The sequence below is a fragment of the Fonsecaea nubica genome (genome assembly GCF_001646965.1).
Source record: "Fonsecaea nubica strain CBS 269.64 chromosome Unknown Scaff59, whole genome shotgun sequence".
Classification (NCBI taxonomy): Eukaryota; Fungi; Ascomycota; class Eurotiomycetes; order Chaetothyriales; family Herpotrichiellaceae; genus Fonsecaea; species Fonsecaea nubica.
Window position 1 is genome coordinate 152,380 of NW_019173732.1, and position 11,637 is coordinate 164,016.

General features: G+C 52.5%; 5 protein-coding genes across 5 annotated transcripts; all 5 read right to left on the reverse strand.

Moving 5' to 3' along the window:
• Positions 1 to 489: 489 nt before the first annotated feature.
• On the reverse strand, positions 490 to 999 carry AYO20_07987 (hypothetical protein; the record flags this gene model as incomplete). Its single annotated transcript, XM_022646270.1, has 1 exon — positions 490 to 999. One exon carries the CDS (start codon positions 997 to 999, stop codon positions 490 to 492), a length of 510 nt encoding a protein of 169 aa, XP_022497795.1.
• Positions 1,000 to 3,289: 2,290 nt separating this feature from the next.
• Positions 3,290 to 5,537, reverse strand: AYO20_07988 (hypothetical protein; the record flags this gene model as incomplete). Its single annotated transcript, XM_022646271.1, has 2 exons — positions 3,290 to 3,893; positions 3,997 to 5,537. The coding sequence occupies 2 exons, from the start codon at positions 5,535 to 5,537 to the stop codon at positions 3,290 to 3,292; spliced, it is 2,145 nt and encodes a 714-aa protein (XP_022497796.1).
• Positions 5,538 to 6,159: 622 nt separating this feature from the next.
• Positions 6,160 to 7,791, reverse strand: AYO20_07989 (hypothetical protein; the record flags this gene model as incomplete). The annotated part of the gene is made up of 1 exon (XM_022646272.1): positions 6,160 to 7,791. One exon carries the CDS (start codon positions 7,789 to 7,791, stop codon positions 6,160 to 6,162), a length of 1,632 nt encoding a protein of 543 aa, XP_022497797.1.
• Positions 7,792 to 9,429: 1,638 nt separating this feature from the next.
• Positions 9,430 to 10,221, reverse strand: AYO20_07990 (60S ribosomal protein L10-A; the record flags this gene model as incomplete). Its single annotated transcript, XM_022646273.1, has 3 exons — positions 9,430 to 9,892; positions 9,949 to 10,124; positions 10,177 to 10,221. The coding sequence occupies 3 exons, from the start codon at positions 10,219 to 10,221 to the stop codon at positions 9,430 to 9,432; spliced, it is 684 nt and encodes a 227-aa protein (XP_022497798.1).
• Positions 10,222 to 10,768: 547 nt separating this feature from the next.
• AYO20_07991 (60S ribosomal protein L30) lies at positions 10,769 to 11,243 on the reverse strand (the record flags this gene model as incomplete). The annotated part of the gene is made up of 3 exons (XM_022646274.1): positions 10,769 to 10,864; positions 10,955 to 11,109; positions 11,168 to 11,243. The coding sequence occupies 3 exons, from the start codon at positions 11,241 to 11,243 to the stop codon at positions 10,769 to 10,771; spliced, it is 327 nt and encodes a 108-aa protein (XP_022497799.1).
• Between the last annotated feature and the right edge of the window lie 394 nt (positions 11,244 to 11,637).

Here is an 11,637-nt window from a genome sequence, read left to right on the forward strand (position 1 = left end):
ACATAAAGTACTCGCAAACAAAACGACGGATTGCTATAAACAGTTCAATACTGATTCTTAAGACAGGAGGAAAATGACTATTGGCTCCCGGCGATGCAGTGAGAAGATTCTGGTATGGTAGGTGCTGTCAATGTCCTGCGCGCCAGTATGAAAACATCCTCGTCGGACAACTAGCCACAAGACCAGGCCCAAAAAAACACACAGAGTGGGAATGATGGAAATTCACGATCCTAGCAGCACGGATGGTTGCGGTCCGATATTTGGGCCATTTGCCATCTTTGAGCGCCTCTCACCATCTGCACTCCACAGATTCGTCGCTTATGCGAGACCGAAGAATCGAAAGGTGGTAAAAGACTGTCTCCACTCGGCATTGCCTAGCGGTCGCGTTTGTGAAAGCGAGTCGCATTGAGCCTCCTGGAGAGGAAAGACGACAGTCTGCCCTTCCACAGAATACAACAATCCTTCTCTTGCTAGACTTTTCATCCCACCTCAGCCCCACTGGCCCATCAAAACCCAAAACACCACGGTAAGAATCATCATGCCGGCCGAGACGACGAACCCAATCCATCCGACGCCCAGACAATATGCGGCGACCGAGAGACTCAGAAACACAAAGGCCAGACACTGCAGCAACATCAACCATAAACCCCCCAGACCCAGCACCACAATGCCAAAGACCACGGACCTCTCGCCGGCCGTCCGGCTGCCCGCGCCGCCGCGCCAGGCCTTGTATCCGCGTTCAAAGGCGTCTCGCACATGTCGTCTGTGGAATGTCAAGGCCATGCCGGTCACGGTCGCCACGGCCAGGGAGAGAGTGAAGAACAACCAGGCGAGGGCGATGAAGACCTGGATCTCGTCAAAGTACCGGCGCGGGCCGCCGTAGATGCCCACAGCGGCGGTGAAGGTGATGAGGGAGCCGAAGGTGGAGAGGAGAAAGGAGCAGGGCAGGAGGCCGTCGAGGAAGCGGAGGGCTGGAGGGTCGTTGGGATCCGAAGCCATGTCGCTCGGTTGCGTCGGTTCTGGGGCAATTTCGAAGCGTTCCATTCAAGGTGCGAGTTCTGCCAGGCGTTTGCCGTCGATAATGCTGAGTCAGAGAGACGGCGAGATGGATGAGATCATAATCCAGGGGAGGTTTGTTTTTCCGGAGGTACAGAGTGAGCCTTTCTTTGATCGTCGTCGAGCCCCTGGTTTGTTGGTCGCAGAATTGCCCTCGTTCGTTCCAGCGAAATACTCAACCCAACCCAACTATTTCCACCTTCGTGTGACACTCCGCTCGCACACACGTGTCTTGTCGTGTGTATGTATGTACGTACTTACGTTCGTCGTACTCGGACAAATACGAACCCAAAGGCTGAGATGACCACAAATGTATCTCGTGGTAGAGGACGAGGAGACGGGTGTGTCGACAAACACTGGCTATGCGCAAAGGCAGAAAAAACAAAACCGCACAGAAGATGAAACGGGAGGAGGGTTTGGGGGGATCTAATTTGTAGTTCTGGATGGGAAGTTATTATACTCGTAAGAGGAGGAGTAGTCACTCGCTAGCGAGGGAGGGGGAGGGAGTGTGATAGAGGCTAGAGGCTAGAGGAGAGTAAGAGAAGAGAAAGAGGCCTCATGACTTGAACCTGAATTGGGTATGACGCTGGACGCTGGTGACGCCTCACTCTCTCCCCTCAGTCGACCGAGTAGAATCCCCTGTCTGTCTTGTCTGCCCTGTCCGCCTCATCCCTGTCTGCCCCAAAACCCTGTGTCGTGTATCACGTATCATGTATCAGTTCAGCTCAAGTTCAGGCCAGGTCAGGTCGGGGCCAAGGCAGGGCAAAACAGACCGACTTGGGGAGATGCGCCTGCGTAGGCGTAGGCGTCGACATTGGCATTAGCATTAGCATTAGCACTCGCATTGGCATTGACATTTTCAGCCTGGTTTCTAACCTTGAAGACTGCGAGTATGAACCTACAAGTACAGCTATTCAGCCGCGGCGTTGCGCAGAAGGGCAAACGAGGGGCTAAAAGGGAAGCAAGTGCTCGAAGCGAGGCAGGGCGCAGGCAAGGCAAGGTGCCCAAGGCAACAGGTAATAGGTAATAGAGTGCATAGGGTCGAGGGCAAGGCTGTCTGCGGTATTTGCCTATTTGCCTACTTGTCACCTGCAAACCATCTGGCTAGGGCTAGGTAAGTGAGCACAAGTTTGTATCAGCATTAGGTGTGTAAAGTGTCTCGGTGCGTAGGTAGGTTGTTTCACCAAACTACGAGGGACAACCAACTCGCATCTCGGGCAACTTGTTAGTCGGGGAAACTGCCCAAAAACCTGTTTTCTCAGCCACGGCGAACAAATGATCGACTCTAATCCTTGTCTGGGGGGGTATATCGTCACCTGATGCCAGAGTCTTGAGTCTTTGAGTCTTAACCAGGGGGTGACCCATCCCCGGTTTCGCCAATGTCAAATCAATTACTCCCAAAACCAATCGCACTACTTGTAGATCAGACCAGAGCAGACCAGAGCAGACCAGGCATTTGTACCAAGTAAACATGCGCCGGAAGATGCGCTGTAGTCTTGACACTATTTTCAAGGATCTCCACGCCGACTTGCGAGTACTCATACTAGGACTTGGTGGTCTAAATCACTTACCTAGGCGACAAGGCTGAGGTGCCAGGTGGGTAGGTGGCTTGGGCGGATACATCTGTACTCGGTACATATGGTGGAGACCACCAATTCAACCTCATCAGAACTACGAAGAAGTACCAGGTGTATATGATCGATCACATCTATCTAGTTAGGCACAGCACTCACTCTCGGAGAGAGACGTTTCTAAATAATATATTATCTACCTAGTTATTCTATCCCTCTCGGGAGATGTCCAACAGAATTCCGAATCCCCCGATTTAATCTCAAACCAAAAAAAAGCAAATAAACAAACAAAGGGGAAAACACACAAGAGGCATCCAGGACAGTACATCAAGTACAGCACTTCCTGACATCTGACATCCTAACATAGGCACTAGCCAACTATTAAACTCGAACCCGGAATTGGCATTGTAAGTCCAATCCCTCGTAAGAAAAAACAAAACCTCATCAGCCCACTCATTACTGGTACACGAGACGTATGAGAGATCTCCTCAAACCTCAAAAAAAAATATCATGTTCAATGACGGAGCAGGTCCAAGAAAGCATTTGTTCCTTGCTCGACGTCTTGCAGGAACCATCACACTCCAAAGAAAAAAGACACAGCCCTTAAACCCTGGTCACGGAAAGGGGGCAACAAAATCATCCCACAGTTGTCCGGAACAAAATCAATAAATCGGCCTTCCCTCGTCCCACCGCCGGATCTCTAGATTCGAGTCCTCTTCCACCTTCACCACGCCGCTACCACGACTGCTGCCTTCTGCAGCCCTTCCATCTGTGATCAACCCCCCTGGCCTCCGTCCCTCCAAACCAGGAGCCAGATCCAGAGGCCCAATCCACTCCCAAACGCGACTCCACTCGCCCGTCTTTCCTCCTTCCCGAGTTGCTGCCCTCACATTCGAATTCCCTTCCACAATCTTCCTCACATTTTGCCACACGCGCTCGCGCTCTGAAGCACTGAACACGTTCCGCAGCACATCATCCCGTAACTGGCCCACGCTGATAAATGCTTCTGCGGCTCGTCCGTCTTGATGTAGAGCGGCTTGCGTGGCTAGTCTGTCCAACGTCGTGGCCACCAAGCGGGGAATTTGCGCCGTGGCTTGTTGGTGAGATATAATCTTGTTGCGACCGTAAACCAAGGCCGATGCAATCAGAATCAGAATTGCAATAGGGATTCGATTCTCTGTAAATGCTCGGACCAGGGATCGTCGGACGGCGCATGCGAAGGGGAGTCTGGCGAGGGAGGAAGATGAGAGGACTGTTCGCCCGGATCTGCAAGTGTTGGGACATGCGAGCTTCAGTCAGTCAGCGATTCGCAAACAAAGAGCGAGTGCGATAAGATGTGCCGGGCAAAGGATGTGGGATTCAACCATACCGATCTTGAGTGACCTCGACCTCGTCTCGCGCCTTGATATCCCCAAGCGCACCCCGCCAGAGCTCTTCAAATTCCTGCTCCGTCATTCCCTTCCTTCGTAATTTGGATACTGTTTGCTTGAGGTCCTCTTCCGCAATTTCCAGTTTTGGCGCTGAGGATTTTGCTACTGTCTTGACAGTGTCGGTCTCCGTCGCAACAGGGACTGAAGAACTCGTCACATCCCCTCCGCACTCATAAGTCGCTCGCCTCTCGCGGAGTTCCTCGATGGCTCGATCTGCCACGGCCTTGATTCTCCTCTGCTTCTCGCTATCTGGTTCACAAGTCGGTGGCAGCGGGACAAGATTATTCAGGCTCAGAGGGTGAGGTTTGAGCACAAAGTCGCTTTCACATTCTACCTCCATGTTCGGGTAGCAGACGGCATGTTGCGGGCAGGGCTCGCACTTAGGCTGGAGATTCTCATGCACCCAGGCAGGAATGTGTGGGTTGGAGGCCAATGACCAGTTCGGTTCGCCCACTCCACAGTAGCCAATACTGATCTTCTCCTGCCTGTACCACGCGCCCAGGGCGGCAAGGACGGTCGTGATGACTGCTAGGGGAGCATTTCGCACTACTGCGTTCGTCTCTTTTTTCTTCTTCCGCCTCACAAGTGTTGAGGATCGACCCGGAACTACTTGTCCATTCCTCTCCTCTTCTGCCAGTTCACGTGCAGCATCAGGTGTAAACTCTTCCGTGACATCGATCCCGTCTTCGGCATCGGCACGTGCGATTTGAGACACCGGAAACAAGACTTTCGAGCGCGTTGGTGTAACCTCTTCTGATTTGATGGGGGGCGAGGTTGTGTCTCGGCGCTTTGTGCTACTCGCTGATGCTAATGATTTTCGTGACCGAGATGTCGACGGCTTGCGGTTATGCGACGCTGACGTCGGACTTGACCCCGACTGGAATGGATTCTCGTCGGAGAAAGGGCTTGTTTCTGCTGCCTCGACCGATTTCCTCTTGGACTTGGTCTCTGGTTGTTCGATCTTAACGAAGGGTACCTGGACAGCCTCAGAGGGTGCGCTCTTTCTTTGTCTGCGGACCGTCGATCTCTCCACCTCTGGTTCCGTATCTGATGCGCGGGGTGTTCTGGTCGTACTCCTTCTACTGGGAGTCTTGGTTCGTCTGGCTGTCGATGGCACTGAGGCGGTGGCGGCGGAAGCAGAGAGGTCCGTTTTGCTTTTCCTACTGCGCGGCGTCTTCGGAGGCGGGGGAGGCGGCATCAACTGCTTGCCATCATCATCGTCATCGTCAACTGGCCCTTCTTGACTGCTTGGAACATCCGTGATGCCTTTACTTGTGCGCCGGACCCTGGCTTGCGCCCGCAGTAGCTTTTCCCTCTGCGGCAAGACCTCTTGCTCCAAGATTTCTAGGAGTTGTCCTTTCTTTGCCGAGGACGGGTAATGCACATTTTGGGCGACAAGAATTGAACGGATGCGGGGGATAGTGAGGCTATGCAGGTCGAAACCCGGTTGAAGGTAGTATAGTTCGTCTTCCTCGGCCATGGTTACGACGATGGCCACCACCGGTCAGCGCAAGACCCAGACCAAGACCACCTGCGCCCGAAAGTAAGGGTAATTCGGTTCAGGAGAATTTGCCTCAAGGGGGGAAGTTGGATAAGGCAGCACGAAGAGGGGTTTATAGAATTAAGTGGACAGGTTGCTTCGTGAACGGGCAACGGGGGGCAATACAATATGGGACAGGCAAGAAACAGGTTCAAAGATTGTAAACAATGGCGCAGTGGGGGTGCGAGAGCATCCACCTCAAAAATTGGTTCAAAGCTGCCTTGGTGGTAGATTCCAGCCAATCAAATTCTGCGTAGCCCCGTTTATGTCATGTGACATGAATCATCCCTGTGGCAATACAAACAACAAAACCACATCGGCACACTGGCTTGTCCTCGTCTCGTGACCAAAGTAGAATCTGTTTATTGTTCAAGCGAGTCCCGGACTCTCTCTAAAGTAGTGTCATCTCCCAGATCCTCGTCTTTACCAAGACAGTAAGAAAAGTTGAGTTGCATAGCCAACATCATGTAAGTCGTGATCCATACTCATACAGTGCAATGCCATCCCATCGCCGATGCATAATGCCGTAAAAGCTTGCCATATCATGATATGTCCTGATATCCTACACTTCACCCCAGGCCCCACCACTTGCCAGAATGCTCCCGCTGCCGACGCTTCCTCCAATGTCCCAGTAGTTTCGACTTGAGCCGCTTTTCGCCAGGGACGCTTTCCTGCTGCTCCGAACGCTCTCGCTCGCGCAGCTACTTGCAGGTCGTCTGATGCTTGCCCTGGACTCACGTCGCAAGCGCGCAGGAGACCGCTGAGCCCGCGCCACCAGAGGATGGTGCTGGCGTATGATGGCCGTTCTCGTAGCGGCGTCTTCGAGCGGTTGTCTTGAGGCCTGAGGAGACTGAGCAGACGACCTGGTCGCAAACCGGTCTTTGAGGTAGCGAAACACCATCTTCAGGTCAAGCTCTCGCTCCCAATATTCTCTTTCTCGCTGAAGGCTCATGGATGAATCGAGCGGCGATGTGGTAGAGACTGGCTCTTCCTCGAAACCCCAGTTCTCAGCATGCGCCGCGTCACGGACGGTTGGTGGAAAATTAGGCGTCATGCCAGATGAGATGGTGGTTTTGGCGGGGATTTCCTCACTGGTTGGCAGTGAAATCTGGGGTTTGGGTCGAGACGCAGAGACTGGCATGCCGGCATAATCAGGGCTATGGGAGTAAGTGGTGAAGGCTCCTGGATGTGGTGACAGTTGATGTACAAATACGCCCAATTCGCGGGCGATGCGTTGAAGGAGCTTGTCCCTCCACGTTGAGTCCTCCACAGACTGCCCTTCCGACGGTAGTTCAGGTATAGGAGGTAGAGCATGGCTGGAGGATGGCCGGCTCTCGTAAGCCTCGTCGGGAAGGCTCTCCCCAAATATTACCGACAGAAGCGGTTCATCAATGCCGATAACATCTCGGATAAACTTTTTCGTGATGCGGCGCCAGAAAGGCTCTGAGGCCTCGGGCTCTGCGGCAGGTCTGGATAGATAGTCGCTCTGCTTCGGTGTTGTTCCGAGCAGATCCTCATTGATGGACGCCAGTGTCTCTTGGTAACTGGACTGCCGAGATCCCCTCCTCAGTCGTCGTCTAGTTTCCCGCTCCACCTCGTCCATCAATGCTTGACTTTGTTCCATGCGCCACTTCTCTATCCGCATGCGCTTCTCCTCGCTCGCCTGCGCTTCGATCTCATCGATTGTATCAAGCCTCCTCTGCACGCTAGAAGGCCGCCGGTGATGTCCGTCGTATTTTCGTTTTGGGTTGTATGCCTCATGCTGCCATAATTGTTCAAGGACTGGAGGACTGGAGGCAGGGAAGGTGCCCAGACCATCATGAGTTGGCAAGACTGCGCCCTGGGTCTGGTTGGAGATGGTTGGGTACAAAGGGGGTTCTCTGAAAGCATGTAATCCATCGTCTAGGCTGTCGAGTTCACCATCTTCCGTGACTTCTTCATCAAAGACGGAAGACTCAAGCCTACCAGACCGTCCAGCAGTGTTGAGTGATATATCGCTTACTCTTGATACCCCCGCAGTCTGACTGGTATGAGTGCGGGTGATGGTTGATTCTGCAGTGCTCGGAGAGAACAGGACCCATTCTTGGGAATCTTCTACTGTCGAGCGTCGTAATTGGGTCTGAGAGGATGAATCCTGAGACTGATTCGCATTAATGAGAATTGGCCGCGGTGCGGCGGATTGTTGGAAGGCCATGTTTCCCTACCCGCGGAGGTACGGGTGGGCCGTGCTACAGAGAGCACGAGAATGGCCGCTATCGTAGGATCGAATTGGGAACGGTGATGGTGATGGAAAGGGAGAAAAGAGTCAATTGACAAAGGATTGGGTTGGTATTGTGTCGTCAATCTTCTTTGTCTCCGATGGCGTGTTCGTGAATGAGTCGGAATCACAAAAGGTGGAGGTCCAGCTCCGATCAAGGAGATGCGCGAATGACTTGGATGCTCCTTTCGGGAAACTCAATGCCGCAAAGTCGTTGATGATAATGATGAGAGTGGAATGCAAAATGGACAACGAGGACTATCTGTATCGACACTATTAGACGAAGTAACGGGTGTAAGGTATATAGGGGTAAAGGGGTGTTGGGCATAGGAAGCGGGCAATCAGGTTGTAACGGTTCCTTTCAACCTTTGCAGGTGTCGGGTGAGTGACACGTCAAGGCGAGTAATCGACAGATAGAGCAGCCAGTGTGCCAGTGGTGCCAGTGCTGGCAGAAGGCCAATAGTCGGAGAAGCCAGCCGCAGGGTTGACAGCATGACCTGAGCTGCGGGCTGCAGGCGTATGCATGACGAGATGCAAGATTTGGCCGGAAGGCCATCATCGTTATCATAGGGCCTTGCAGGGACCATGAACCCTCCTCGCCCTGTCCAACATTCCGCTCCCGGCCTAGCCTCCCCATCCTCTCAGCCGCGTTTGGCTGAAGAGATACAGTTGAACCCCCGAGATCTCCTATCTGCCGCCTAAACATACGACTCTCACCCTCCCTCCCAGTTCCATTCAACCCAAGCCAAGTTTGTTACGGACCCAGGCGGCCCTTCTGACTAATGGATTTCCCGGAAAACCACGCGACCTCTGTGAGAAATCTCGCCAGTTTCGCCCTTCATGGCGTATCACCAGTCTGCTACAATAATGACAATGTTGCCTCGAAGTGAAATGGCTTATGATTACAACTACGGCATGAGGGGCGAAAGACTCTTGGAAAATTTACCCCTGTTGTTCTCACAGTCTTCTGCTTTTAGGCACGCAATCTGACTGTCGGATTGTGGCATATTGCGTGGTGAACTGGAATCATGCACAGCCGGACAACGGTCGCCGTTCGGGAAATAATCAGGCTAGCCTGGGAAGAGCATCAGGTTCTTGTATTGCCACTCACGCCCTGTCGTCACTTTTAGGTCCATGGTAGCCAGGGTCAGGGCCAGGAATAGTATTACATATTACCTCAGTGGTACCAGGGGCAGCATCAAAAGGGAACTTTCTCAGTTCCCATTTCTACAGGGACTCGGTACATACCGTCACGTTCAACAGTCGTAGGAAGACTAGGAAGTTGTGGAGGCACATGTAGTAGAATGAACAAATAGGTCCATCTCATTGTATGGAAGTCCTTCATTTCGCGTCTATCATGATCGCAAGTACCTCAGAGTACCTCTTGTGTTCCGACGACGCCCGTTTTGCCGAGTGAAGGGCGCATTTTCATTGCGGACAAGGAATCACGCTGAGACATGCAATACTGTTGTCCAGCCGATACCTTCATTCCGTAGTACTAAAAACTACTCCAGTATTCCACTTGTGACCTCTGCATATGCATCTTCCTTCACGTCTCAAGCCAAAGCATCAAATCTATGCCTCTGCTGCGATCTCGCTGCCGCCTTCGTACGCGCCGGGGAATCGTTTCATGTTCTGTTCAATATTGCCCTTGTTCCTCAAGAATTGGACATATGCACCATCGATCAAAACACGGCCCTCTTGCTTCAACTTGACGTACTCCTCACGTCTCAAGGGAGTGAAACCCCAGTTCTTGCTGACGATGATCTTTTGGCGACCAGGGAACTTGTACATGGAGCGTCGTAGAGCCTCGATAGCGGTGGCACGGTGGGCATCTCGGGTTCGGACCGACAGAAGAATTTGACCGATATTGACACGGGCGACGGTGCCGTTGGGCTTGCCCCAAGCTCCTCTCATTCCAGTCTGAAGTCTATCGGCGCCGGCGCAGGACAACATCTTGTTGATGCGGACAACGTGGTAGGGATGGGCACGGACACGGAGATGGAAGCCTTCTTTGCCTGCAATCTTGACGAGATACCTGGTGCCTCTGTTAGTGAAACTCTCCTTTGTCTTTGGACGTAGTTGTCGACGTACTTGTTGGCGCAGATACGGGCCGCTTCGAGCGCTTCGGAACTCAATTGTTCGTACTCATTGGAAACCATGTGCACGCAGAGAGGGAATTCGTCGACATTGGCACGCTTTCGTCCCAGATCGAAGATACGGATCTTGGGGTCAGGTACACCACGATTGAATCGAGACTTGGGGTAGGGCTGCAGCGTGTTAGCACATCAATCGCACATTGGCATAAAATTGTCTGCCGACCTTGTTCTTGCAATATCTGTAGCATCTCGCTGGTCTTCTGGCCATCTTAACGGTTGTTTAGGGGGATTAGCACTTCTTGCGAACGAGATGGTCTGAGGGAAGAAGTTGAAGAGTCGACGATGAACTTTGTAGGTTGCCCACCGAACTTGATTTCAAATCGAATGCCAAGACCATCCGCCACCAAGAAACCAAGAAAGAAACAATCTTGCCCTAATTCCCGATTCGGAAGCCACTAATTCCGGGTGTCATTGTCTGACACAATCACATCTGCTCTGGCACCCTAGATTCAGGCATCTACTCTGTCAGACCTGATATTTATGGTCTCGTTTGGCTGTACACAAAATGAGTCACTGTAAGGGCAAAAGAGGCAACATCGGTATTTCATTCTCTTGTCTGCTACTTGTGGACCGATAGAGCATGGTGGCCCTGTCTATTTTGTGGTGATTTATCGGCCTGGGCAAATCCCATATGTGAGGGCACATGTTCCAGGGAAGGCTTCATCTCATTGTCGTGCCGTCTGCGCCTTGGACGGCCAGGGTATCATAACATGGGATACATGCACTTTTTGCCATCGTGCACTGATGTACGAGGTTTATGAGGCGGCACCCAGGATATCAGAGTCGCCGGCATCGAGAACAGCCATGGTGGAGCAGCGGTAGAGCTTTCCGCAAGCAGTGCCCAGTTCAATCTACAATTGTTCGGGGTAATATTAGCCAATGTTCCCTCCAAAGCTCTGGGGAGCTTCTTCTCAGGGTCTTCCTTGTGAAGCTGTACTCACATTGTTTCCAGCAAAGTGGTGGACGTTTGTCTTTGAGAGCATGGAGTAGTACTCAAGTTCGCTCTTGCGGAGAGGAGGAGTATTGCCAGCAATGATGACCAGCTTGGCCTTTCCGGATCGAAGGCATTTGAGAGTCGACTTGTAACCGAGAGTGACTACATCGATCAGTTAGATGTGCACAAAGGAATTTGATTTTTAGAGCCGTAAACTCACCTTTGCCAGACTTCATCACAAGCGCCAGGCGCGAGTTGATGCTGTCGGTGGTCTTCTTCGCCTTCTTTGGTGCCATCGTTGCGCTCTACCAGGTTTGACAGTAGGAATGACTGAATGATGCGCTCCGGCGGTTGTGTGGTGTTGGTGGTGAGAAAACAAATTCAATCCATTAGCATGCCAGAAAATGTTCCTGCTGTGGGAAGTCGTTCTTGGCAAAGTCGAGCACGTGAGACAGCCTTTGCCAACTGGAAACGAGGGTACCTAGATGTCAGGATGGTCATGGCCCCTGGCCACTGCTGGGTTTTAACCAGGCGGACCCCGGAACCTCCCTCTCGCGGGCATCCTGCCAACTGCGGCAATGCAAGCAAGGGCCGCCTTTGGGCTGTCTCTAGCAACGCGAGGCTCCGCCGTTGCTCCTTCTGTTACCATGTCGGAGATTTCGATCAGGGCATGTGCATGCATGTTTGGAT